Here is a 26,477-nt window from a genome sequence, read left to right as displayed (position 1 = left end):
AGTTCTGACAGAGCAGAGTGTAAAACATAAGCTCAGGATGTAATTTCTACTGTCAACATGATGTACAGTACGGCTGTGCCAAATATACACCGACAAACGACACAAGCTCTTGCAGGGAGGAGAGGGGAAGCCGTGCTGATAATTGGGAAGTGGGGATGACAGAGCAGCAGTAGAAGAGGGGGCATGTTGGGGTGGTGTGAGAGCCTGCCTGGCAGAGCAGGACCTGGGCACGCAGCCATGTGAGCGCACACGTGCTGTGCACCTGCGGCTGCAGGCTGCTCGGGATGCTGTGCTGGGGCTGAGTGGCTGCAGCAAGTAGCAGCTCTCACTTTGCTGTTTGGGGCAGGGAGGAGTGGCACCTCCGGCTCTGTGACTGGATGCTCTTCGGTGACGTGGGGAAATTAATGCTGTGCTGATCATGGTCCCTGCGCGTGGGACCTTCTGTGGTGCTGTGGGGTACCGCGAATCCTGCTGCAGTACAGACGTGAGCATGGGACGAGGGGTGGAACACCTTCTGTATGAGGACAGGCTGAGAGCTGGGGCTGCGTAACCCGCAGGGGAGAGGGCTGTGGGGAGAGCTGAGAGTGGCCTGTTGGTATCAATAGGGGCTGTGAGGGAGGGGACAGACTCTTGGGCAGGGTCTGTGTGATAGGACAAGGGAAATGGTTTCAAACTGAAAGAGGGGATATTTGGATGTAAGGAAGGAGGTTCTTCTAACAAGGGCTGTGAGGCACTGGCACGGATTGCCCAGAGATGAGGTGGATGCCCCGTCCCTGCAGATGCTCAGGGTCAGGCTGGAGGGATGTCCCTGCTTGCTGCAGGGGGTTGGTCCAGGTGGCCTTTAAGGGTCCTTACCAACACAAACCATTCTATGATTCTGTAATGTGGGGCTCTCAGGTACTTTGTCCCTGGAAGAGCTCTGTGATGTGGCAGCCAGAAGGAAAGGTGCACAGGCACAACACTGGCCCTAGGCATGGCCAGCTGCTGTGACAGAAGAGAAATAGGCTGAAAACTTTTGGATAGAGTGTGAGAATCTTGTCTGTGGCAATGAACTTTGCCAGAGACATGTCTCTGGGTGTGTTCTTAGGCTCTAGGTACCAAGATCAAAGAATCACAGAATGGCTTAGGTTGAATGGGACCTTAAAGATCACACAGTTTCAGCCCTCTGCCATGGTCTGGTTGCTCCCCCCACTGCATCAGGCTGCCCGGGGACCCATCCAACCTGGGCTTGAAATGCCTCCAGGGATGGGGCACCCACACTTCTCTGGGAAGCTGTGCCAGTTCCTCACCACCCTCAGGTCTGGAGCTCGCAGTGGGGTGGGTAGAATCTGGGACCTGAGTGCCTGGGAGGTGCATTAAGTCTGGGATGCGCTCAGCTGAATGGAGCTGAACTTTGTCAGTGCGAGATAGCCACCAGCAAAGCACATTAGTTCAGGCGTAGCTGTAAGATGAGAAATCTGTTAAATGTAAAACGCGGCGTAATGGCTGGGACTCAGAGCGCAGTGTTGTGGTTCCCACAGCAACGGTAGCCCAGCCCATGCGTGCCCAGCGGGACTCTCCTCGCCGTGCCAGAGCTGCTCTATGGAGTGCTCAGATGCAACAGGGCTGAGCAAGTTGCCTTGGGAACTGTGGGCCAGCTCTGCTGGAGCCGTGCTGGCCCACTGCGGCGTCTCCGACCCTTGCATGCTCTGCCTTGCTGCCGTGTGTGCATTTAGCTTGTTCTTTTACTGCGTTGTGGATGCTGTTTTGGATTGAGTTGCTCGGGAGGTCTTCAGAACTGCTATGTCTGTAGTGCCATTGCTGCCTGGTAAGGCTTCTGCAGGGCGTTATGAATTGCACAGCACAGCCTGGATGGCCTCAGGGCGCAGGGGGAGGTGGCTGCAGCTGGTGATGGCCTCTCCCTGACGCTCTGCTTATGTGGCAGTCCTTGAGAGCGTGTAGATACACAGTAGTTAAGTTCTGCTTCTAGCAGGTATGTTGATCTGGTAAAATCCATTTGTAAGGGGATTCTGGGTGCATCTGGAGGCATTGCCTGCAGAGTTGCAAGAGCAGAGATGCTGGATTGGGTGTTCTTCCCATGCATATTGCATGTGCCGGGTGCTGACCTGAAGCTCTCGCTCTGGCACAACTGCAGTCTAATGACATCTCTCACTGTCGGGGGAGCTCACTCACAAATAGCTACAGATTTCCCAGGTATGAGAAACTGGAGAGATGCTGTTTGTGGCAGTGACGCTCTGTATCTTGTTATTTGTATCTCCTCTATATCCATGCAAGAATGATAGAAACAGATTTGTACGTGTCCTGTTGCTTTGTGGATCTGTGTTCTTGAAGCCTGCTGCAGGTGGGGCAGCTCCTTCGCATCTGTGTTTGGCCCATGAAGGGAGCATTTGCTTTATGTATGCTGCCAGACTCGTAACAGTGGGAGGGAACAAGTCAGCCCATCACCCATCCACAGATCATCCTACTCCCCTAGACGTAGTCTGCCTTGCAAAATGTTTCATGGTGTTTGTTGATAGGGATTCCTGCCCTTTGCGTTGGCAGGAATAACCTGTCCTCGTGGGGCAGCAGCTGTGAGAGGGAGCTTATGGGGCCGCTGTGAATATGTCTGAATAACAAACAGCCTGGCAGGGCAGAGCGGTGGAGAGGAATGTTAGTGCTTCTGCACTATGGTTCCTAACAAAAAAAAATACTCTGGGGACGCTGTGCTTCTTGGAGCATGAAGTGCACAGGGCTTGCACGTGTGAGAGCTGATATGTGCATGTGTGCCTGGGATATGGCATGTGTATGTTGAGGGAAACCTGGCACGTGTAGACTCAAATGAGGCACAGATATGGATAGAAAGGGGTGACGGTGTGAGCTGTGTGCATGAAATATGAGTGAGCCCTTGTGTGCAAGTGTGTTCACACACATTGCCTGACGCGCTGTGCACAAACCAGGAGTAGGCAGCACTGAATGATGCCCAACGCTTCCTTGGGTCAACGGCCCCATGCTTCTCAGTGTTTGTCTGGACAGGGAACTGCGGAACTGACAGTGTGGCTGCTTGGGTGCTGTAAGGAACCGACCTGCCCTGGAGGTGCAGTCACGCTAGGGAAATGGCAGGGACAAGGAAGGGCTAGGGCGATGTTTGCTGGCTGCCCCTCCTCTGGGCTGCGGGGGCTGTTTGGTGTCCTGCAGAGGGCTGTGCAGAGCATGGTCCCGGCAGCTGCCTCCAGTGCCCATCTCTGGGGAGCAGATAACTTCCTAGTGCCTCGCGCGGGTGATCCAGGACTGTCCCCCCTTTCCGTCCATCCACTTTCCCTCTGCTATTTAGAGTAACAGATGGCAAGAGATTAACTCCTCCAACCAGTGAAGATGAGCATGTATCGTGCCTGGTGGGCGTTGCAGAGCGCTGGTGGAAGCTCAGGGTGTTGGTGGAGGGAGGGATGGGTGCTGCATGCCTATCCCCTTCCCTTATCGAGCTCTCACTGAGTGCCCTGGTGTTTTTATCCTCAGTACCTCATGGGTGGCTTGAAGCTTACTCCAGAGGCCTTTCTTTAAAAAATAATTATAAAAAAAGTTTGCTTTCAAGTCATTCAGGTGATGAGCTTTTGAATAGCTGCTTTTCTCCAAGCCCATTGGTAGAGAAGTGAGGTGCCAGGAACACAGGACGGGTGGCAGAGGCTGGGGAGTCGGCAGCTCCCACTGGCAGAGTTCTGCTGCCCTCCCTCCAGCAGGACCAGTGGGGCCGGGCACTGCTGTGGGGCACCCCAAGGCAGGGCTGGGGGGGAGGTTCCGACCGAGGGCAGTGGGAGGCACGGAGCCCCGCTCTTGCATCAGCACTGACACTTGGCCTTTTCCAGGCTCCCAGGGATGCTGCTGGCTGCCCTACGCCTCTCTGCATGAGCCGGGAGAGGATGGAAGCGACCGGCATTGGCTGGGCCAAGGATCCTTTGCCAGGAGCTGGGATGTCACCCCCCTGAAGACGGGATTTACAAATGGGCTCGTGAGCAGAGCGTGCAACGCGGGCCCCTGTGCTGCTGGACCCCTCGCGCAGTGCTGCCGGGCCACTGTGGGACAAACCGAGGCTGCCTGCAACACCTCGTCCTCTTAACTCCTCTGTGAACCTTTCCATGGAGAAGCTGTGCTGTGCTCCCTGCGGATGCTGGTTCGGGGTGGTGGTGCCCCGTGCGTGGCCGCGGAGCTGCCTGCCTGCAGGGCTGGTGCTGAGCTGCGTGTGACCCCACTCCTGGGCACAGCCACTGCAGCTGATCCCGGAGCCGTGCAGCCCTGTCCCCGGGGACAAATGCCAGCTGCCAGACTTTTCTTTGGAGATGCAGGAGCAGCCTGCAAGGCACCAGCGCTGACTGCTCTCGAGCTAGCAGCGGGCGGCCCAGGATACCTGTAGTTGCAGACAAGACTGCAGCCAGCTGGAACGGGAAGTCTCCAGCTGCAGGATGTGGCATGCTGCAGGGATGGGGACACTGCAGTGACCAGTGAGTCCAACGCTGCCGATGTTGACTTTACTCCTCCTCTTCCCGTAAGGATGCCAGTTGCCTGTCCAAAATCTGCGGCTCATGCAGCCTGCTAGAGTGCGATGGCAAAGGGTCTGCAGGGCTGCTGCTGGACCATGCTGCTGCTGCTCTGTGCCATCCAGGAGCTGGGGGCCTGGGCCATGCACACCGCGGCGGAGGGTCCTGGCCTGGGGCAGCCGGGGGATCCCGCACTGCTGGCCGGCGGGCGAGTGAAGCGTGGCTGGGTCTGGAACCAGTTCTTTGTGGTGGAGGAGTACACGGGCACAGAGCCACTGTACGTGGGGAAGGTAAGGCAACCCTGCGTCTCCCTGGAGCCGGCTGGGCCTGCGCAGAGCAGGGTGTGCTGCAGCATGGCTGAGCCTGGTGAGGTGAAGGGGCCCTGTTAGAGCAGCAGCCAGGAGCCTGGCTCTTGCTGGGGTGAGTTTAATGTTCTCCCACGGACCTAGGGCAGGAGCACACCCAAATCCACATCTGTCATCTCCCACTTGCGTGCAGGGTTCCCACGAGTGTGAGGAGGGATGCAGTGCTAGGTGTCACAGGGGCAGCAGGGAAGGCTCAGCCCCATCTCTGGGAGGCCAGGCCAGTGGGGTGAGCACTCTGCTCTGCCTTGTCTGCATGCTGCAGTGCTGCTGAAGCACCCAGGGCCTTCCTGTCCCAGCAGCTGCTGCAAACAGCACAGCTTTGAGCTCCTCGGGATGGTCAGTTCCTTGTCCTGTAGTCCTTTCTGCATGGGGATGGTGCACTGGGTGTGTTTCCTAACCCCTCCTTGGGGCTCCCTGCCAGACCTGGAAGGGCTGTGCTGTTGGACATGTGAGCTGCAGCTGTTTGTTTCCGTGCTAATCATCTGAGCAGCCCGGGGCTGGCAGAGCAGATGTCCCATTCTGGTCGTGGCGTGGAAATTCCGTGGCCAGAATGAGGTTGGTGCGAGGCTGAGGCATCTCAGGCTGACCTGCACAGCACAGTGTGGAAGGCGCTCAGTGCAGATGTGTAGGGGCTCTGAGGGCCAGCACTGGGGACAAAGCTTGCCAGAGGTGTGCCCGGTGGGCAGGTGCTGCAGGGCACTGTCTGGGGTCTGCACTGTGCCACCCTGCTGACCCCAGCGCCAGTCCCGCTGGGATGGGCACACGCAACGGCCCTGGCATCCCGAAGCCGTCTGCCTTGGGGTTGCTGTGCTTTGTCCTTCTCTGGGAGCTGTGCGGTGGGTGCCCTGTGGTTCCCAGGTGCTGGAAGGATGTCATCTGTGTACTGATGGAAGAGCAGCGCTGGCTGCTGGGTCCAGCCCAGGGAGGCATGGGCTCTCCCCAAAGGAAAACGCTCAAGCCAGAGCCCGTGCAGCAAGGCTGTCTGATGGCTTCGGCCGTCTGGTTATGAGCCTGGAGGAGGCTTGAAAATGGGCTTTTTGGCTGGAGGCCAGGTGGAATTTCAGCCGTGATTTGTGTCCATTTCAGCAGACACTCGAAAGCCGCACTCCTCCGCCGCGACGCTCGATGCGGTTACAGTTAATTCACAGCTCCCCTGGGAGGTGACTCGAAGCATCAGGCCCTGTCAAACTCCAGAGGTAGCCTAGCAACAGCCTCATCTCCAAAATGAACCTGGGAACCTAAAACTAACCCATTTTACAGCCCCTTTCACATCGTTCAGTGCATCACCCGCCCTGCATAGAAGGAGCGGCCGGGCTGCACTGAAAACAGTTCCCTGGCGGTGATGCTCCCTGGGGCTGAAGGCAGCTGGAGCCCATGGATGGGAGGCACTGGTACCCACTGGGGATGCTGTGCTGGGAGCTCACGGCACCCATGGTCCGCGCCCTCCGTGGATGCTCCTCGCACACCTCAGCGTGCTGTTCCGAAGGCCGATAGCGTTTCCCTGCAATCTGGGTTCTCCAGCTAATCCTTCCTCTGAACTGTAATTTCCCCCGAGGCCGCTGTCAGTTTGATGTGGATTTCTTTGTTTTATTTTATTTTATTATTATTTTTTTTTTTAAATAGAATTACGGGGTCAGCGCTAGTTACAAACTTCTGCATGTGGACAGATCTATTTTAGATAGAGGAGAGGATTAAAGGGGAAAAAAAGCAGATTTAATTAAGTTGCTAATATTTAAAGAAAATTGATGAACTCAGGCTTTATGAGTTGGAGCAAACAAAGTGCGCCTTTATTACGGGCTAGTTTTTATTTGATTTTCTTTCTTTTCCAGCCCCAGAGTCATTTTTTATTTGTGTATCTGTGCTTTCTGTTTAATCGCTTTTAATAAGGAATGTGCACCTCTGTTCACATTTAATTTCGATTTAATTATTAGCAAGTAATTAACGGCTCTGTGAAATTCCTGGGTTCGGCTCTTTGGGACGAGGGAGCTGTTTTCCCATTGAACAAACAGGAGCGATGGGACCCATGGGTGTGCGGGTGGCTGTGGCACTGCTGTCCCTGCACTGAGCACTGGGGTGGGGGTCCCTTGGGGGGGGCCCATAGCACACAGTGCATCCCAGAGCTCCCGGGGAAGGTGCAGCGGAGCTGTGGGAGAACCCTGGGATACGCTCTGCAGCATTCCCCCAGATGTCTGCAGTCAGTTTTCCAGCCCTCCCCCATTAGTTGTTGTTTAGCCAAGCAGCACAGATTTAGGTCTTTTAATCTTCCCTTGTAAATCAATCTGTACAGCCCCTTGAGCCCAAGCTCCATTTTTCTTCCTTGCTCTCCAGTTTGCGGGGATGCTGGTGTCTGCTCCGAGCAGTCAGCGGTGAGCAAATATGTAAAGAGGATGTGCTGGGAGCTCAGCGTGGTGCTGGGTGGTTGATCTCTGCCCTAATTATTAATCACCAGCCTGGTGTTCAGCAGGAAAACGCAGCTTTCTGCTACCTGCGCTGAGCAGAACAGGTGCAACTTTGTCAGAAGAGCTCAGTTGCTAACGGGGCAATAATGAACTTCAGGGATATTAGTAACACCGAGGGGGCGGCGAGCACCCCACAGCTGGAGGGGTGTGTGGGTCTCCAGGGCACGATGCTGTGCACACCATCCCCATGGGTGCTCTGACCCCACTGGGGCTGTGATCTGGTGGCCATAGGACCCCAATTGGGGCTCCCATTGGCACAGGAAGGCACCCATTGGTGCTGTGGGACCCCCATTGGCATTGGAGGACCCGCACTGGCACTGGAAGACCTCCATTGGCACTGCAGGGCTCACAGCCATGCTCTAAGCAAAGGTCTGCATGCTGGGGGGGGCTGGGGAGCTGCTTCAGATGGGAAGTAATAGGGTAATGTGTGAAATGCATTGAGTTGTCCAATGTGCAGGCACCTCACTCATGAAATAAATATATAAACTGTATCTAACAAGACAAATATAATGAAGGCATCATAAAAAAAAAAAAAAAAAAAAGAGGAAGAAAAGAAAAAAGAGGCAGCTCTGGTATAAATTCTTGCTGGTAGAGCTGTGTGTCTGAAAGGTGGATTATAGAACTGCAGTTTGGAAGATTGAATGGCCCATAAACATTTTCATATTTCATTAGCCGATTAATGGACAGCTTTTTTCTTTTTTTTTTTTTTTTTTTTTTTTTTTTTTTTTTTTTTTTTTTTGAGTCGGTGGGAGAACTTTGCTGATTCTAAGCAGAAATTGCAGGGAGCAAATGAAGACGGCTGATGAAACCTTGCGGGTCCCTGTCCTGTTATGGATTGTCCCAATTAACGCCCGTGCTGCTCTCTGTCAAGATGCATTCTGCCTGTCCGGTTACTGTTAATAGATTTCTCATAAGTGGCTAGATTGTAAAAACCTCATAACTCAGCTTAATGCCACCAATAAAATTATCTCTGGACGTCTGGCCTGGATTCCAGTCAGCTCCCGGCCCAGGAGGAGCTTCTGTTTACCCTTTCTTTTCCTAATTTCAAACGTTGTCTTAATTAGAAAATGAAACGGAGACTGGCTACAAAAAGCACCTTCCCCAGGGTCTGTTTTTCATTCAGCACAGCCCGTCTCGCCTCATTTCGCTGCAGGCTTTGCCCAGGAGCAATGTCTGGCAGCCTCAGCTCTGTGTGGGGCTCCCTAACCCTAACCCGAGCTGCCTTCCTACCCCGTTTGCTGCATAGCCTGGGAGAAACGACCCCGTGCTGCATCCTGAGTCCTTGCCATGGGGTGACCTGTTTTTAGGGGGCTGTGGTTGAGTTGTCCTTCCCGTCCATCTCCTGGCCTCGCTGTGGCGAGGGCTGTCGCTTGGTTTGTGGTTGTGGATGGGTACTGGCGGCGTTTGGGACCTGCCAAGCTCACGGTGGCAAAGGCAGAGCTGATGGTGCTGTGCGTTGTGCCCTCCCGTGTGCAGCATCCCCAGCGATGCCGCGTGTTCTGGTGGCAGAGGGAGCGGATGCAGGGCTCCTCGCTGTGGGGCACAAGCACGGCCCCAGCCCGCTCCTACCCTCTGCTCTCTCCTTGGCAGATCCATTCGGACTCGGATGAGGGGGACGGCTCCATCAAGTACACCATCTCCGGAGAGGGCGCGGGGACCATCTTCCTCATTGATGAGATCACGGGTGACATCCACGCCACCGAACGCTTGGACCGGGAGCAGAAAACCTTCTACACGCTGCGGGCTCAGGCCCGCGACCGGCAGACTGACCAGCTGCTGGAGCCCGAGTCCGAGTTCATCATCAAGGTGCAGGACATCAACGACAGCGAGCCGCGCTTCCTGGAGGGGCCCTACATCGGCAGCGTGGCCGAGCTGTCCCCCGTTGGTACGTGTCCTGGTGGGTGACAAACCTGCGCCTCTGCCACTAACCCTTGAGCCTGCCGTACCCCACAAACCCGGCTGCAAATCGCAGGGATTCCCGCTGAGAGCAGAACGGAGGAGCCGAGAGGGACAAATAAATAAGGTAGCTTAAGGAAAAACAAGTGAATAAATCCTCTGAGCTGATTGCCAGCCCGTGGCTGTGCGCTCAGCCCCAGCCCTAAGCTGTGCCCTGGGGATGGGTCAGGGAGGTGCCAGATGCCCGCTGTGCCTTGGCCCTGGCTTTGCTCGGCCCCCAGCTCCCAGGTGCTGTGGGCAGGGGGTAGGAATGAGCCCTTATGTGCCAAGGAGCCCATGGCTACCTGTGCTCTGGATTAGCCCGAGCACCGTCTGTTCCCTGTGCCTCAGCACCTGCTCTCGCTGTCCCCTGCTACCCTCAGAGCCCTGTGATTGCCTCTCTGTCCCCTTCAGCATCCGCGGGCAGTGCTGCTGCACCCTCTCATCCGCTTTCTGGCTTCCCTCCAAGAGACCCAGCACTGCTGAGGTCAGGGACTTCATGCCCGATGTAATAGAAGTGGTTTCCTCCACGCTTCCGCTGGCCTGCCCACCCCAACGCCCCACTGCCCATCAGCCTGGTGCTGTGCTGAGCAGCAGGTGGGATGTGTGCCACGAGCATCCGTCCCCGGGGCTACCAGCGGGGCAGTGAGCGCTGTGCTCCCCTGAGCACTTGAAGGGACACGGGGAGGGGATGCAGCACCACTGGAACCGGGGGTGGCTGCAGATGTGCAGGGGTTGCCCTTGGCAGAAGCTGCTGCCTGGGTTCCTGCTGGCGGATGGGGAGCAGGCTCTCCCGAAGCACCCCGGGCTCTCCGTTCTCTGCCATTTACCTACACAAATCCTCTCCTGAGTCAGATGGTGACCCCTTGAACTACAGCTGCGTGCTCCAGGAGCAATGAAAGGCAGCATGTGGGCAGCAGAGCAGGAGGCATCCCGTTCCCAAGGGGAAGAAATAAATTAATCTATTTTGCTTGAACTACTTTTAAAAAGCAAAGCATCCTCAACTCTGAGTATTAGACAAAGATCCCAATTCTTTAAAAAACGCTAACAATTATGGAGCTGCCTGATCACAGACTGATGTGAACAAGACATATCAAAGGAGACAGTTTCTATGCGAAATTGGAGATCAGAGCAAGAAAGAATCACGGTTTCACAACATGAAAGGAGGCGATTCCTGCAAATTAAAATACTCAGAAGTTAAAAGTAAAGAGAAGTGCTGTGAACGGCGTGGGATGTGCTTCCAAGCTGCATGCTCAGAGCGGGGGGAGCAGGAGCCGAGATCTTACTGGGCTGAAGTCTGGTCTGCCTGCAGCAGCCTCTGAGCCCTCTGCAGCCTGGCCAGCCCGGGAGGTGGAAGGGTTCCTCTGCAGCAGCCTGGCTAATGAGCAGGGATTGCTTCACACAGCACCTTCACATGGTGCTGCTGCACGCTCCTCCACGGCCTGGGCATGGAGCTGCAGAGAGCATGCCTTGCTGCTGTTCTGGGTGTGGATGAAGGCAACCCCCTGTAGTGGCGAAGCAGGGTCAGGAAAGCTGGGCGGCTGGCATTGACTGTGACATCCAGGTCAAAGGCTGGGGACCTGCTGGCAGTGCTTGTCCTCTGCTCCATTTTCCTGGATGACCGATGTCCCTGATTCAACTGTGTTCTGCTGGGATGGGTCAGGCCCAGGGAGCAGGGCTGCCCTCCGTCTTGGGTCTGCTTTGTAGGGAGCTGCTCTTCGTTCCCCATCTCTGCCGCTATGCAGCCCAACCTGAGAAGCAAAGGGTGACCCCTTCTTGCTCTCCCAGACCACCTGGGGCTCTTGCCGGGGCTGGCACATGGGTGGCTTTGCTCTCATCAGTGGCAGCGATCAGCTGCAGCTCCCTGCTCCCCACCAGAAGCTTCGTCCCAGCTCCCAGAGGTGGGTCCCTTCCTGGAGCATCAAGAGAAGTAAAACAAATACGGTCAGATCCGCTCTGTGACAGCAGGAGCAGATCAAAGGACATTATTTGCATAATGAAGGAGTACTAATTGGGAGGGAAAGTCATTTGACTTCCCAGCGCCTGAGAGGGAATAACGAATAATGAGGGAACTGCACAAACTCCCGCACTCCCGGTGGCTGGGAGCGCTCACATTGGCCCCGTGCTCTGTTCCTGCGCAGAGCACAGCCCTGAGGCTGGAGCCCCTGCTGGGTGCCCACCCCAGTGCCCATCACCCCCAGAGGGCTGGGCTGAGCGGAGTCAGTCTTGAAGGAGGAGACCTGGAGCTGCAAAGGAAATAGGATGGACCCAGCCGACTGCTGGGGAATGGCAGGAGTTTCACCTTGTAACGGGAGATGCTAAAATTAGCTGTGTTCTCCCTGAGCTCCCTGGGGTCTGCTTAGCAGCTGTCTGCCGCACACAGGCATGAGCCCAAATCTACACTGCCTCCTGCAAGACATCTCTGCTGCGCAGAGTGGGTGGCATTGCCCAGAGCTGGCTTTTGGACTGGGGAGCACGCAGAGCACCTGGTAGCTGGTGTGGTGGTAAATGTGGATCCTTCCATCGGAGCAGCTCTCCTCCCTTGGTGCATTTTGCTTTCATTTCTCTGCGTAGCACCAAGATTAGAGATGATTTGGCTGTGCAGACAGGAACTCGGGGTCAAACCCTGGCTCCATCGCAAAGCTGGCTGAATGCAAAACTGATTACTGTGAAGAGAAATTGTTTAATCTCCACACTAGAAGCAGAGGAAAATACTTTGTTTAACGTGCAGCCAGAACACTTGCAGGCAGTCTGATGGGTTTTTCTTAATAGAAAATGCTCAAAACGCTTGTGTGCATCTGGCAGCGGCTGAGGCAGCAATTGGGCACGAGCTGAGGATTGTGCTGAACTGAAAGCTGTGAATGGTTTTGTTGGTAGCATCAGGGTTTCCCTTTCTATAGACTCCAGGTCACTCAGATGGGACTGCTGCCCTCTGGCATCCGTCCAGGTTGCATGGCTCTGCAGGACCAGGCGCTCTGCACTGAGTCAGAAAACTGATATCATACACTGTGCGCTGCTGTAGGCAGTGCTGTGCCTGGAGGGCAGGGCTGGGAGCAGCATCCATGGGTTTGGCCCTCCAGGAGAATGGTGCTGGAGGTGGAAGCAGGCAGCCTGTCCCTAGCAGGTCTTCTCCTTTCTCAGGGGTGTCTGGAGGTGGGATTAGCAGCTTCTTCCTCCTTTCTGTCGCCTTTGAGGACCTCAGCTCCTTTGTTCCTGAGGCCATTCTCATGTCCTAGGTCCTGCTTCTGTCGAATTGAACATGATGTCAAATTAAAGCCGTCGCAGGGACAGCTGGAGTGAAGCACCCAGTTTAGTGAGGCAGCGTTGGAAATCAATAACTTAATTGCAGACATTTGATGGACTTTTATCCAATTTATGGTCCTTCTGCCCTGCTACGTGTGGAGCATGACGACACGGTGCAGTGCCTGGCTCTGGGCTGGCAATAGCTCTTCCTCCCCTGCAGCTACCCTCCAATGTGAGATGACTGCTAGGAGCAAAGCTACCAGCTGCTCAGACCACTGATCTGGAGAGCATGTCCTGCCCTGGCGGCAGCCCTGAGGTGGCCCACGGTCCCATCCTCCCGTCGCTCTGCGGGACAAAAGGGGCCGTATTTCTGGATGTCCTCAGGACACGCTCGAACAGATCCACATCTCTCCTGTTTTTGTTCTCGTCCCCGCTGCAGGCACCTCTGTGATGCAGGTGATGGCCTCCGATGCCGACGACCCCACGTACGGGAGCAGTGCCCGCATAGTCTACAGCGTGCTGGAGGGCGAGCAGCACTTCACCGTGGACAGTAAAACAGGTGAGCCATGCCCAGCAGCACCCAGGGAGCAGCAGGGGACCAGACCCTGGGGCTGCAACCCACGTCTGTGCTGTGAGCAGCGGGCTGAGCCTCGGTGCGGGCAGCAGTGCTGGGGGGGACTGCAGCTGCCAGACCTGCCCCCCCCGAGCCTGCACCAACCGCAGAGCAAGTGCACCCGCGGGCATGTAAAATCTGGGGAAGGTTTAAGTACTACCAGAGGGGCCTTACCAAAGGCCACGTCGTTATCGCCAGGGCTTTGATTAAAGGTAACACTTCAAATTAAGGAGCGGTTTATAAATGCTCTATTAATGTTTAATGAAAGAACAGTGGAAGCTGCTCGGTTCCTTAATAACTTATAATAGAGCCTGTTGTAAAATGCATCTCTAATAAATCCCTAGCAGATGATGCTCTGACATACTGGTTAGAGTAGACCATAACCAGGAGATGTTGGGGTATATATTCTCCTTGCCTCCCAGGAGTGTGACTCTCATTACCCTTAATGGGAACCTTGCAAGCTTTGTAAGGAGGGAAGACACTCAAATGCTAATAAGAGATATTTAAGGTACAAAGCATGCAGTAAAGTACCTTCAGTTTAATGAAAAATTGTCAAAAGACGAGAGCACAGAGCAGCTGCAGCTCCAGTTGGGAAGCTGGGCTGCAAAGTGCCCCCACCCTATTGCTGAACCGAAGGGAACCTTGGTGAGCTCCTCCCCTGGCTGCCTTCTCTCCCACGTTTGCTTTGCTTTTCTATTGTTTGGGAGGAGACAACGAGCTAAACACTGTAAACTCAAGTGTGTGTGGGCTCCTGCTAGTCTGAGACAGCTTTGTGTGAGTGGAGGCTGAGAACGGGGCTGCTGGAATGGAGAGGGACCACTGGGAGCAAAACGCACAAGCTGGGACGTGCAGAGGCTCAGCTCCCTGCAACAACATTAATGCTGCCATATTAAGGCATAAAGTAAAACGCGCCCCGTGGGACCGTGGTGAGAATTAATGTCACTCCAGGAGTCCAAGCTTCTGGATTCCTTGACTTTTTGTGTCTTAATTCTCAAGCTGGCTGTTCATACACGGGCTGTTTCATACACCGGCGGGGTTGATTTACGGTTCTGCTTGCGATTCATAAGAGCAAAACTGCTGACAGTCTGCGGCAGCCATCCTCAGCTCCACGGCAGCGCAGTCCTGTGCCCCTCTGCCAGCAGTGCCGTGTGTGGCTGAGGCAGGGACAGGGCCGGCCGTGCTGAGCAGGGTGTGATCTCTGTGTCTGCCTTTGGCACCAGCCAGGAGCCGGAGCCTCCACCCCGGTGAGCCCCATCCTGCTCCCCCTCTGAACTTGAATAGGTTTTCTTGCTCCACGTGGGAGTCCTGCCCTGCCCGCTATGGGTGGCCAGGCTTCTTCCCCGAGCGTAAGATTTAATTATCCGTAGCAGAAGCATCACTCTTCAAAGCCACCATTGTTATTAATGGCCATAAAAAGAACCATAAAAACCTGGAATGTTACATTTCTCATAATATACCATAATGAAGAGCAATTTGTTTTCCCTGTTTGGTTTCAACCTCCTTCTCCACCTTTCCTTGCAGGTCCACACATGCATGCAGTTCCCTCATGCCCTGCCTAAGCCCGTGGTGCTGGCCCTGCTGCCCGGACAGCAGAGGGGGCAACCAGCCCACAGCAGGGGGTTGGAGCTGGGTGGTCTTTAAGGTTGTTCTATGCTAAGCTGTTCTCTGACTCCTTCCAGCTCCAGTTCTTCTTTATCTTTGCATTGTACTTCATACTGAGGGTTGTGTGTATGGGTGTGATTTGCATGCTTGGATGCAGGCTGCAAACTGTGTGTGTGTGTGTTGCTCGGTTCGTCTCCTGTTCCTGGGCGTTACTAGCGTTAGTATTCGGCTGGTGCTTTGGACTTGATGGAGCTTTCAAAGGCAGCACCTAACCTGCCTGTATGGCAGCAGAGCATGCTGCGCTGGGTCCTACAGCTCAGGAAGGCCTGAAATCCTGTGTCTTGTCTTGGAAGCCTTTTTGGAGGGAGACGAGCAAGAGCCTGCAGGCATTTGTTATATTTAGGCTTTGTGCTGCCTTCCCTATTCACTCTCAGTGTGCCAATAGGGTGCAGCTGATCTGCACGTGCTCTTTGTCACACTGCACTGCTCTGTTCCTCTCGGAGGGGGCTGCAGTCACACGGCGCTTTGCTGCTGCTGGTGGGAAGTGGTCACTTCTGCTGTCAGATGGGGGTGTTGGCTGTCAGCACCCTGCAGTCTTTGCAGGGATATTGGCTGTCCCAGAACAATGCTCTGGGTGACGTCCCCGGCCTCATTGTGTTTGTTGCTTCCCTAAAAGCTCGGCTCAGCTCGGGAGAGTGAATGTGCATCTTGTTCTTTACTGGAAGTAAGAAGCCCTTCTTAAAACCTGTCATTCTGCCGCATACAGAGAACAAACAGAAGGACTCTGAGGGCTAATTGGAATGCAGTCTGGCATTTCTTATTACTTAAAACAACTCCTGAGTTAGAGCCTGTCTCCTGATTGGGAGGCTCAGCCAGCCAGGGCTCAGAGGTCCTCGAGCCAGGGAGAGCAGGTTGAGAAATACTGTCCTGCTGGGAGGAAGTTTGTTTTATTGCGTGCAGTCATGAGTTGTTTCATCCACAGCTGCCAGCCCTGTTGCTTGGAGACCTCTGGAGACCACAGGCTCGGTCCCGGGGTAGCGCTGGTAGGGTGGGAGCTGATGAGCTGTCACTGTGAGGCGGCGGTGGGAGGCAGAATGTGTTTCTCTGCTGCTCTTGCCAGTTTGTTAACAATGCTCCTTGGTGCCTGGGAACACAGATACCGGGATGTGCCTGTCTCTGTGCTCTCACGGGTTTTAGCAGGTTCATGCCTCATCCCAGGAGATTATACACCACAGCTGTGCACAGGGATAAGGAACAGGTTTTTGTGATGAAAGCGGTGAGGCAGTGGCACAGAGCTGAGGTGGGTGCCCCATCCATGCAGATGCTCAGCCTCAGGCTGGGGGGCTCTGAGCACTGATGGAGCTGTGGGTGTCCCTGCTCACTGCAGGGGGTTGGACCAGATGGCCTTTAAGGGTGTCTTCCAACTCAAACCATTCAATGACTGGTGGTGTGTCTGCAGAGGAGCCAGCTGTGAGCTTAGTTAAGGCAATCACTACCTGTAGTGAGACTGAATGCTGGCAGTCCCTGTCCGAGACTGATGCATCAGGAACTTCCGTTGGTTTCGGACAAATTGTATGTTTGGTCTTAGGGAAACCAGGATGTATTTACTCACGTGAAGTGGGAATGAATATTAAATGACCCGGGGGGGTTAGGTGCTAAAGGAAGAGTGAGAGTGCTGAGCCCATCTGTCAGAGCTCACTGCAAGGCCTCACTAATGTGAGCAAACTGAGCTCGTGGAAGGGGGTTGGCAGACTCCCCTGACCCAAGCAGTTCTGTGATTCTATGAAGTTGTAAGTTTTCTCCTTGTCTGGGAGTGTGGACATCTGGGATAGAAGTGTTTGGGAGCAGATAAAAGCCCATAATGGTGGGATTCCTGGAAGACACCTGCTGAGCGTTTTGTCCTGCTTTGTTTCTCTCACCCAAATAGTGTCTGCTATTGAGCAGATTTGGTGCTTTTTATGCGATGCTGCAAGTGTCCCCTTGCCTGGTAATTACACTGATTAATCTGGATCATGCTGGAAAGCCACATGTGCCTTGTACCGGAGGGTATGCCACCATGTGTCTGTATTATTCAACTATAACAGATGCTGACAAGAACTGGGGAGATGAGCGAGCTGGAGGTTGTTCTTGCTGTGTTGGCAGTGTTTGGGAAGGAGAACGTTTGGCAGTCTCTCTGGCTGGAAAGAAGGTGAATTTGTGGATCTTAGGAGATGACGGCGAGGCTTCTCCCTGTTCTGTCCGCAGCAGCAGAGTTCCCTGTCTCTTCTGTCCACGCAGCCAGAGAAGGGCCCTGCTGCTGTCTCTTAGTGCTGCTCTGTGCATGGCAGGCAGCCCGGCCTTGTTCCCCGCTGGAGCGAGCGACCTTGGCGGTGTTCTGGGAAGCCTGAGCAGTTCCCTCCCGTCTTACACGGGGTACTCTGGGCTGTGTCGTTACAAGCAGTTCAGTTAAGTCATTACCGCCTTGGTGAATACACGAGCTTTTTCTCTCTCATCCCAATTCATCACCTTTGTGCTGACATGAATCATTTTCATTATAAAATGCTTCAGACCCCGTTAATTAACAGAATTGCTTAAATTTCAGTGAGATAGTGCTTGCCCAGAAATAACGGCTTTATATTCATAGCAGAGACAGGAGAGGCCCATAAACATGACGAGCTGAGGCCGGCCCCGTGCAGAGGGGCTGGGATGTGCCCTGCTGGGAGCTGTGCCCTGTGCTGCTGGCATGGAGCATGGGCCTTGGTGAGCAGTGACAGGAGGGCTGAGACTTACCCCTGTGTGTAAGTAGGCAGAAACTGGAAGTGCCCAAGAAATGGGGGGGCAAGACAGAGCCCCCTCTTCTACGTGGGGCTGAAGATGGTGACAGTTCAGGTAATGATGGAAGTGGAATGACAGAAGGACTGGAGAGAACTGGGTGAAATTGTGCCTGTCCGTGAGAGCCGGGGAGCTGCAAGGATCTGAAATGGCGGTGATGTCTTTATAATAAATCCTAACAACGATAATTGTTGGAATAATTGCTAGTTTGAGAAAGCAAGGAGAGAGAAACGTCTACAGAACAGCACTGCCAGCTACTGCTGCACCCATCATATCACGCAGAGGAGGAAGAAAGATCCTTCCTTCCTTCCAGCTCAGTGACATCTGACTGCCATTGTGCCACACCAGCAGTGGCTCCTTCTTGTGACCTGTCCTCCGCTGTCAGGAGGTGCTGACCCCAGTGGGTCGGGCCCCATTGCTGCAGGCTGTGCAGGGCATGGCTGGGCATCTGCCATTGGGGCTCTGGTAAACCAGAGCAAAGGAAGAAGTGCAGGGCTCAGAGTAACGGGAGGTAAAGCCAATAGTTAATCGGAAAAGCCTGGAAGAGAGCAATTACAAAAAACAGAAAGCAGTGTCTAAATCTGCGGAATGTTATGAAACAGAGCTGGAGGGGATTTTAAGCTGCTCTGGGCTGCTGCTGGGATAGTGGGACTGGGAATGCGCTGCTAATGACCTTGTATTCATGTACACATGCTTGTGTGCCCCTGGTGCCACCCCAGGGCAGAGTCATTTCTTTCTTTCTTTCATTCTGGAAATGTTTCCCTGTGCTTTGTTTCCATGTAAATGAAACATCTTGGCTGACATGGAAAGTCGTAACTTCAGCTTTCACAGTGTTTTTGGGGCTTCGCTACTCTTTCCTTCTTGTTTTACGTTCCTGTATATTTTAGTCCTGGTCCTTTCTCTAAGCTCAGGTGAATGAAAACCTGAGAAGACTTTTTATGCAATGAAATCTGGAAGGGAAAAAAAAAAAAGCACCACCGTACCATGCATTTGGTCAGGCTTTGTCTCAAGTGCGTTCTCAGCCCTTTGACACCGGCAGCTTCCCCGGTCTCCTAACTTAGAGACACGTTTTAGAGAGCCATTTGAAAACGAGGGGGTCCGTGCAGCCAGACCCATGGGAACAGCCACTGTGGGGCAGAGGCTGGGCGGGTGGACAGCTCTGCCCCACATCCCTCCTGTGCTGCTCTGCAGCAGCCGCTCCTCCCATGGCTGCGAGCTGCGTGCATCCTCCCGTGGCTCCTGTCTGAGCAGATAAGGATAAGTGGGCTGCTGCAGATTGGTGCCAAAGGGGCTTCGTGACTCAGCAGGGGCTTTTACATAGCGTTCCTCCACACAGTGTGCAGCTGGCCCCCACGCCTCTGGCCCCCACTAATCCTTCACCCTGCTCCTGGACTCCCCGGAGGGAAACACAGACCTCCTCCAGATCTGGGGCCATGAAGGTTAGTTAAGTGTTGGAGTACCTGCTGTACGAGCAGAGGCTAAGAGATCTAGCTGGTCCTGCTTGGACCCCCAGCTTGCTCCAGCAGCCTCACCTGTTCTGTGACTCTGCAGATGCTCTGCCACGTGCCTGCACTCACCCCACTGCCCATTTGCAGGTGTGATCCGGACAGCTGTGGCTGACCTGGACCGTGAGACACAGGACCGGTACGAGGTGGTGATCCGTGCGACGGACATGGCGGGACAGCTGGGCGGGCTGTCCGGCTCCACCACGGTCACCATCGTGGTCACTGATGTCAACGACAACCCACCACGCTTCCCGCAGAGTAAGTCCTGCCAGTGTTGTTCGGCTCCTGGCACAGCCTGGTTGTGTGGGGCAGCAGCAGCACGGCACCGCAGAACGCACAGCGATGTGCCCGGGTCTGAGCGTGTCCCTGCCCAGCGGTGCCATGGGGGGACTCCCTCGGCTGAGGGTGTTGCAGCTGGAGGTGGTTCAGCATTTTAGCTGCTTCTCCTAGAAATTAGAAATGGCAACGTTTGCCAAGAGTTGGAGAACACTGCTGTGTCTGTGCAGAAAAATCATCCCTTTCTTTGCCCGGCTCTTTAAAGCATTAGCGCTCCCCAGTTCTCTTCTTGCAGCCCCTGTTTTTGGCTGGGGTTTGTTTTTCCTCAGGACATTCTGAACTGCAGACATTTGCAGAGTTTGACAGTACTTGTGGCCCGAGAGTGATCCCAAGGAGGTACACAAAGGCGTGCATCAGGCTGGGGAGGGTGCAGGCAGAGCAGTGACCCCGGTGCCTTTCTTTCCTACAGAGATGTATCAGTTCAGCATTGTTGAAACTGCCCCTGTGGGCACTGCCATTGGGAGGGTGAAGGCAGAAGACTCTGACGTCGGGGAGAACACCGACATGACCTATCAGATGAAGGACGAGGAAGGGGTGGAGATGTTCAAAGTCACCACAGACAGCAATACCCAAGAGGCTGTCATCACCGTTCAGAAGGTGAGAGAGGAGGAGAGCTGGCTGCGGGGGAGGGCAAGCATCTCCAGGGGAGCCCTTTCCTTTGGGGGCTCCTACTGCATCTGAGTTGAAATAAACACTCCCCTGAGCGCTGCTCTAGCAGTAGTGTTTCTGTGCTTGCCAATGCAGGAAGAGACCTGTTCTGCCTGGATAGCACGGCGCAGACCTGTTTCTGAGAGGAAAAGCTGAAAAGGTGCAGCAGTGCAGTGCCTTCTGCTGCCTGCACGGCTCCCAGGAGCGAGCAGTGCACAGATGAACTGTTGCACAAAGTGATGGAGAGCAGTGCTTACAGCTCCTATTGATAGCAGCTGTTAGGAGCAGAAACATGCCCACCTCACTCCCACACCTGATCAGCAGCACCAGGTGTGGCTAATGGGGCTCCTGGGGCCAGGTGTGGCCGGTGATGGTGTGGCTAATCCTATCCTGTTGTTTCAGCCTCTCGACTACGAGTCAAAAAAAGTGCACACCGTGGTGGTGGAGGCCCTGAACAAGTTCGTGGACCCGCGTTTCGTGGACCTGGGCACCTTTCGGGACCAGACCATCGTGCGGGTGTCTGTGCTCGATGTGGATGAGCCCCCTGAGTTCTGGCCCCCCTCCAACACGATGGAGGTCCAGGAGGACGCGCACGTTGGCTCCATCGTGGGGGTGGTCACCGCTCTCGACCCGGACACAGCGAACCACCCTGTGCGGTAAAGCACTGCTCAAACATTGAGTCCCCTTCCTTCCCTTCTGGTGGTGGGCACGGGGTCACGACGTGGGGTTCTTGTGGCCGCCACATGTGGCAGAGCGGGGGTGGAGAGGTGGTGCAGGTGACGAGTGCTTCACGTGTGTGCTGCGGGGCCGGCAGCAGGCAGTGAGCAGCAGCCTGCACACGGGTACCGGCAAGCTAGAGTCACCATCTCGCAGGTGACAGACGCGTCGTGGGCAAGTGACAGGTTTGTGAGTGGCAGGGGAGTGCCAGGGAAGGTGGCTGGGTGACGCCTGCATGTCCTTGTGCTGACAGCCAGGCATCCGCAGTGGAGCCTGACATGGGCCAGGCGAGCGAGCAGGAGTGACAAGCGGGCAGTGATGGGGAATGATAAATGAGGAGAGGCTTGGGAAGTGCGGAGCCAGAGCTCAGCTGTGTGTGCGCCTGCGTGCGTGCACGGGGATCAAAGATCAGAGGAGTTATATTTGGGCAGGGGACATAATCCAGGCAGCGGCTTATCTGCACAGGACATTTCCCATTTCCATTTAATTTGTGGCTAAAGAGATTGTTACCTTGTTAAATTGTTATTACCTAAGGCACAAAGCAGCCTTCTGGCTCTGCCAACTGGCCTGTGTCATGAGCAGTTGGGATGAAAAGCTGGTGTTCTGAAAACATCCTCAGCGCGTGGAGAATTTCCTTGAAATGTGTGTTCTCGTGCCAGGTGACAGCGGGGCTGCAGGCACCTTGTGCACAGCCTCACTTCAAGCGAGCAGCAGCGGCTCCGCATTGAGGGTTCTCTACAGAGCCCATCCCTGCCTGCAAGAAACTGGGGCAGAGCCTTGGGACGGCGGGTAGAGGCCTCCGTGTGTGCATACACAAGTGCTTTGCACTGGCACAATTTCTGGCAGTGCTGCAGCTACATTTCTGCAGCTGTAGGGAAGGTGTCTTGGGGACAGAACTCTCCTTATTTTCTCTTGTTCTCCGTGCCCTTCCCCATGGAGCTTGTTGCAATATTTGCAGAAAGAACAAAAGGAAGCAGAGGAGAGGCTTCCTACTGCTGTGCAGAAGGTGCTGAGGACTTGGAGCAGAGAGAAGCAGATCCAAGTGATCAGCAGGAGGGTTAGAGCCCAAACGTTGCCCTATGGCGAGCTCAGTGCCAGGCAGGGCAATGCCACGTGCTTAGGGACAGGGCACAGCCAGCAGGGCTCCAGGCATCTGCTGCAGCTCGGGAATTGCAGTGTACCTTAATAAAAGGCTTTGCCGTGCCTGCAGCTTCAAAGCAGCACCCGAACATGAATGTGAGCATCCTGCCAGGGCGTGCCACCAGCGCGCCGCCTCGCATCTCAAGTGTGCAGCTCAAAGCGCAGTCACAAAGAGCCAGCACTTGTACTTCACCTCTGGTACATGAGAGAGCAGCCGGTCCTGACAGCGTGACCAGCATTTGATCCTCAGCCCCTTGAAGTCGGTGCGAAGCCTTTCAAGTTGGTGCAGTTCAGCGGATCCCTTTAACTTCCTGATCCTTGTCTGCTGGAGGTGGGAGCTGGAACGCAGCGCCTGGGCTCTGGTCCATCAGCTGTGCCATGTACAGAGGAGAGGGCCAGCACCTTCTGTTGTGCTGAGATGCGCTCTCCCCTCCAGGCAGGAGAGAACAAGGACCGCCGGAGACAGCCCAGCCAAAATCAGCACCGTCAGCGTTTCGGGTCCTGCTGACACCGGGCTGCCGGTAACGAGGTTTGGGAAGTATTTTAAGCCAAGTGGGACAGGAGGTGCCCTTGTCTCTCTGCTTCCATCCCCAGGTGACACAGAGGGCTGGGCTGTGCCACGTCCCAGCTGCACGAGGACGCGATGCCCACCCCTCTAGGGGAGCAGCCCCCACTGCAGCCGCCCAGAGGGGCCGTGGTGCTGGAGCTCAGCATGGGCTGCGTGTCCTCTGGGGAACGCGGGAACCCAGCAGGACGCGCCTTGTGAGAGTACGGTGCTCTTTCTTTTATTGCACCCTGATTTGTTGCCTGACAAAAGCTGGGAGCGCTCTTTTTCAGAAAGCATTCAGTTCCCATTTGCCTTTTTGGCGTTAGCTGTGTATTTCCTGAGCGGAGCACTGTTTCTCACCCAAACCATTGTATTAGGTAATAGAGCGATGGGCTCTGTGTGTGTGTGTGTGTGTGTGTGTGTCTGTGAAGCTGTTTGGATGGAAGCCTTTTGTTTTTCTCTCCGCAGTGAGTCTGTGCTCTGATTACGTGCATCCCGGGCTTTATCAGCACTGGGAAAACGTTGCTTGGGATTTAAGGTTCTCAGAGATATTCTCGTTTGGCATTCACCAAATCCAGAGGCACGTGTTGGACATGGGCATTTCACAGACTCCAGCAGCACAGCGAGGACTACAACCCGCTTCAATACAAAAGGGAGAGGAGGAAAAAACAAACATAACAAAAAGCTTTTCACACGGCGGTTGAAAAGCTCGCTATTAACAAAACACATGGCATAAAATGTGCTCCTCGTTGCGTTCAGGGGGAGAAGCGAAACAAACTGCTCGAGAAATGCATTCACGAGAAAGATGAGCACCGAGAAAGCTGTCTAAATTAAACGGTCGCTTGTAACATCCAGACCAACAGGCAGTGCCAGCAGGAGGAGAAGAAAATGGTTTACAAGGTCTGCATCCCAATCAGAGCTGGGCACTGCGGTTCCAGATATGGAGCAGCAGCAGCTGAGGAGGAATGCAGTGACATCCTCCCTCCCAGCACCGGGAGGACCTGGGACTGATGGTGCCCCTTCCTGGGCGGAACATCAGTGGGACAATGAAGGGGAAGTGGGGCTGCTGGAGGGGAGGGGCTTGTGGAGGGCAGCACAGACTTTGGTTGATAAAGGTCCTATTACACGACATGACATCAACTGAGCAGAACTGGATTCCTTCTCGCTGGAAGCCCCGGACTCCATGGGGCTGGCCTTAACTCCTTGGGAAGGGAAGGTCTATGGCCACACGGAGCAGATGGAGGGCTATAGGTCCACCTGGACTGGCCACGTTCAAATCTCAGCCCCACATTGGTGACAAACGCAGGCAGCACCCAGAGTTCTGTCTCCCTCTCGCAGCATTGCATTGAGAGGATGTGCAGCAGCAATGATGAAGGGATCAGATTTCTGCTCTGGTTTGTGTCCTGCCTTAGGGGGTGGGCAGTCAGCCCTTCCCAGCCAGCTCCAAAATGACAGAAGACAAGCTCAGCACTGCAGCAATTAGAAGCACAAGAAGTGGTTGCCAGTGACACCACGGGTGCTCCCCGCACCCTCCTGCCCTCTGGCCGTGCAGGCAGCCGCTGCCAGATGTCATCACAGGACAGGATGTGTTAGAGGTCAGCAGCTGTGGGAGAACAGTCGGAGCAATTACACAAACGTATCAATCATGCTATTGGAAGGATAGTAGATTCTGTCGTCCCTGTTTCTGTTCCTCCTCCTAGCAGAACTTTGGACCTGCGAGAGTGGCCAGACCCTCCTGTCCCTTCACAGTGGGTGAGTGCGGAGTGGATGAGAGGCTGCAGTACGTGCCAGTGTCACTGTCCCTTCTGGAGACGGCTACATGTTCATAGAGGCTCTGTTTCCAGCTGGGAGCTGGGGCAGGAAATGCAGGAGGGCTGGGAAGTCCCTGGGCCGTGGTTCGGCGATGCCTGGGCTTTGTGTGACAGATCCCTGCCACCTCCAGAGGAAGGCAGGCACGCAGGTGTGGAACATGATGGTTTGTGCACGTGCACCAGCGAGATTCAGATAGCGATTTTCGAACGTTTTCCCTTAACTACAAGCAAGTGCTGTTGTACATTCTCACCCCCGTCTGCCTGAGAAGGAGGGAGCTGAGGAATGCAATCTGGTGCTGTGTAACAGCGAGTGCTCGTAGGCACGGAGCCATTGGTGTGCCGCTCGGGTGCCTCCGGCAGGTAGCGATGCTCAGCTGCGTGGATGGGTGACCCGGGAGGTGACCTCCCCCACAGCTGGCTCCCTCCTGGACCCGGAGATGGGAGGCACGGGGCTGCCCATGGCTCTGTGCAGCGTGGCCATGGCACCATGAGCTGCACCCTGTGAGCCACAGGCACTCAGAGCAGCTGCTGCACAGTGTGCTTGTGCCACCCCAAGTGTGCTGCCGGCCTGGGGCTGCCCCGAGCACTGCCCTGTCTGTCAGCTCTCCAGCTTGCTCTGTCCCTACATTTATCTTCCTCCTGTTGTTGGACGTGTGACCGAAGGCTTTAATTTATTCACGGCCCTCCTCTCGGTAATTTATCCTTTGTGCTCTTTGCTGTCTTGTATTATTTAATTCTGTAAAGCGCTCTGGGATGCGGCGCGTATGAAAGATGCCGTACACAATAGCATTATGCTGCATTGTTGTGATTTGTGGGCCTTCTGGATTTCTCATTCTGATCGCGGTGGCGGTGGTGGTTATTTGTGTTACGGCTGCACCCGGTGGCCTCGGTTGGGTTGGGCTTCCCTTCCAGCCCTGCCTCCAAACAGGGCGCCGAGGCTCTCCTTGGCACATCCCGTTCTTCACATTTTCCCCTCTTGCCTGCTCCCAGGTACGCCATTGACCGCAGCACGGACACAGAGAGGATCTTTGACATCGACGCCAACACGGGTGCCATTGTGACAGGAAAGGTCCTGGACCGGGAGACAGCGGGGTGGCACAACATCACCGTCCTGGCCATGGAAGCAGGTGAGCGGAGGAGCGGCCGTCTGGGCTGGACCGGAGCGTGATGGCCATCTCCTTCCCCACGGCTGTGCCACCCCAAAGCCTGCACTCGCAGTAAGCGCAGGATCTGCTCACACCCAGCTGGGAGAGGCAGGGGGGGAGCTGAGCAGCCGTGAGGGTTTTGTTGGTTGATCTTCCCTCCCTCTGCGTGATGGTGAGGTGACGGAGCCCAGCTTGGATGTTTCCAGCAGAAGTTCTGTTTGTCTTTTCTATTCCGGTAAAGAAAGAAAAGAACAAACCTGGGTCCCGCTGCTCAAAGGAGCTTTGAATAAACTCCTCTTGGGGAATGAAAAGAAAATAATAGAAGCAAAGGGAAGGCTTTGATTCCCTGCAGATGCTGTGCTGTGGGTAGGAAGATGGTGGGACTGCCCTGGGCGTCCCGCTGCCCTGTAACGTTTGCACAGGGCTTTGGCGCAGGGGCTGTGCAGGACCCCACGCACATTGGTGGATCTGCCCCACGGACCCCAGGGTGCACTCAGATTCTCTGTGTGTTCCTTTTTCTGAGCCTTAAGATGGAGACAGACTTCCATCCAAGGCACTGTGCTGGAAAGCAGAAAGGCATTGCCATGCTCTCCAGTTTTCTGCTTTGGCTGCACAACACCTCCCAGTTCCCGTGGACATTTGCCAAGACCTGCTCGTGGGACGGATCCTTTCCTGGGCTTCACTCTGACACACCCCACAGGGTTCCTGGTTCCCTTTTCTTTGCTCATTCTGAATAGGAAGATGCCATTCAAATTCAAGAAACGGCACCAGGGGTTTGGCGGAGGGCCCAGCGGTTCCTTCTGGCTGCAGAATGGTCACCGCCGCAGTGGCAATGATCCCTCATTTGAGGCTGCCCTGGTGAGGGCAGTCAGTGACCCCCCAGACCCCACTGCCCCGGGTTCGGGATCTCTGTGGCTCTGCTGCCCCACGGGATGCTCTGTGCCCACGGGTGGGTGAGCTCCGCGTGGCTCTGCCCCGCTGCCGGGGGAGGAGGGCTGGCAGTGCTCAGCATCCAGAGGAAACGTGAGGTGACAAGAATCAGAAGGAAAATATTTATACGCGGCATCTAAGATTTCAGAGCAAGTCAGTAAA

At 55.0% G+C, this 26,477-nt stretch overlaps 1 protein-coding gene across 2 annotated transcripts in view; it reads left to right on the top strand.

Annotated features, from left to right (window-relative positions):
• CDH22 (cadherin 22) overlaps nucleotides 1-26,477 on the top strand; it is a 52,655-nt gene that overhangs the window by 11,744 nt on the left and 14,434 nt on the right. For both annotated transcript variants that reach the window (XM_021416912.1, XM_021416913.1), the window contains exons 2-8: nucleotides 3,840-4,798; nucleotides 8,923-9,217; nucleotides 12,950-13,069; nucleotides 19,132-19,299; nucleotides 19,787-19,974; nucleotides 20,428-20,681; nucleotides 25,231-25,367. In XM_021416912.1, coding sequence (XP_021272587.1) covers nucleotides 4,574-4,798; nucleotides 8,923-9,217; nucleotides 12,950-13,069; nucleotides 19,132-19,299; nucleotides 19,787-19,974; nucleotides 20,428-20,681; nucleotides 25,231-25,367 — 1,387 coding nt within the window. In that variant the 5' untranslated portion in view covers nucleotides 3,840-4,573. The remainder of the gene's footprint in view (nucleotides 1-3,839; nucleotides 4,799-8,922; nucleotides 9,218-12,949; nucleotides 13,070-19,131; nucleotides 19,300-19,786; nucleotides 19,975-20,427; nucleotides 20,682-25,230; nucleotides 25,368-26,477) is intronic.

Source organism: Numida meleagris, chromosome 19, assembly GCF_002078875.1.
Source record: "Numida meleagris isolate 19003 breed g44 Domestic line chromosome 19, NumMel1.0, whole genome shotgun sequence".
In the NCBI taxonomy this organism is placed as follows: Eukaryota; Metazoa; Chordata; class Aves; order Galliformes; family Numididae; genus Numida; species Numida meleagris.
Note: the sequence above shows the minus strand (reverse complement) of the source record. Positions and strands in the feature narration are given on the sequence as shown.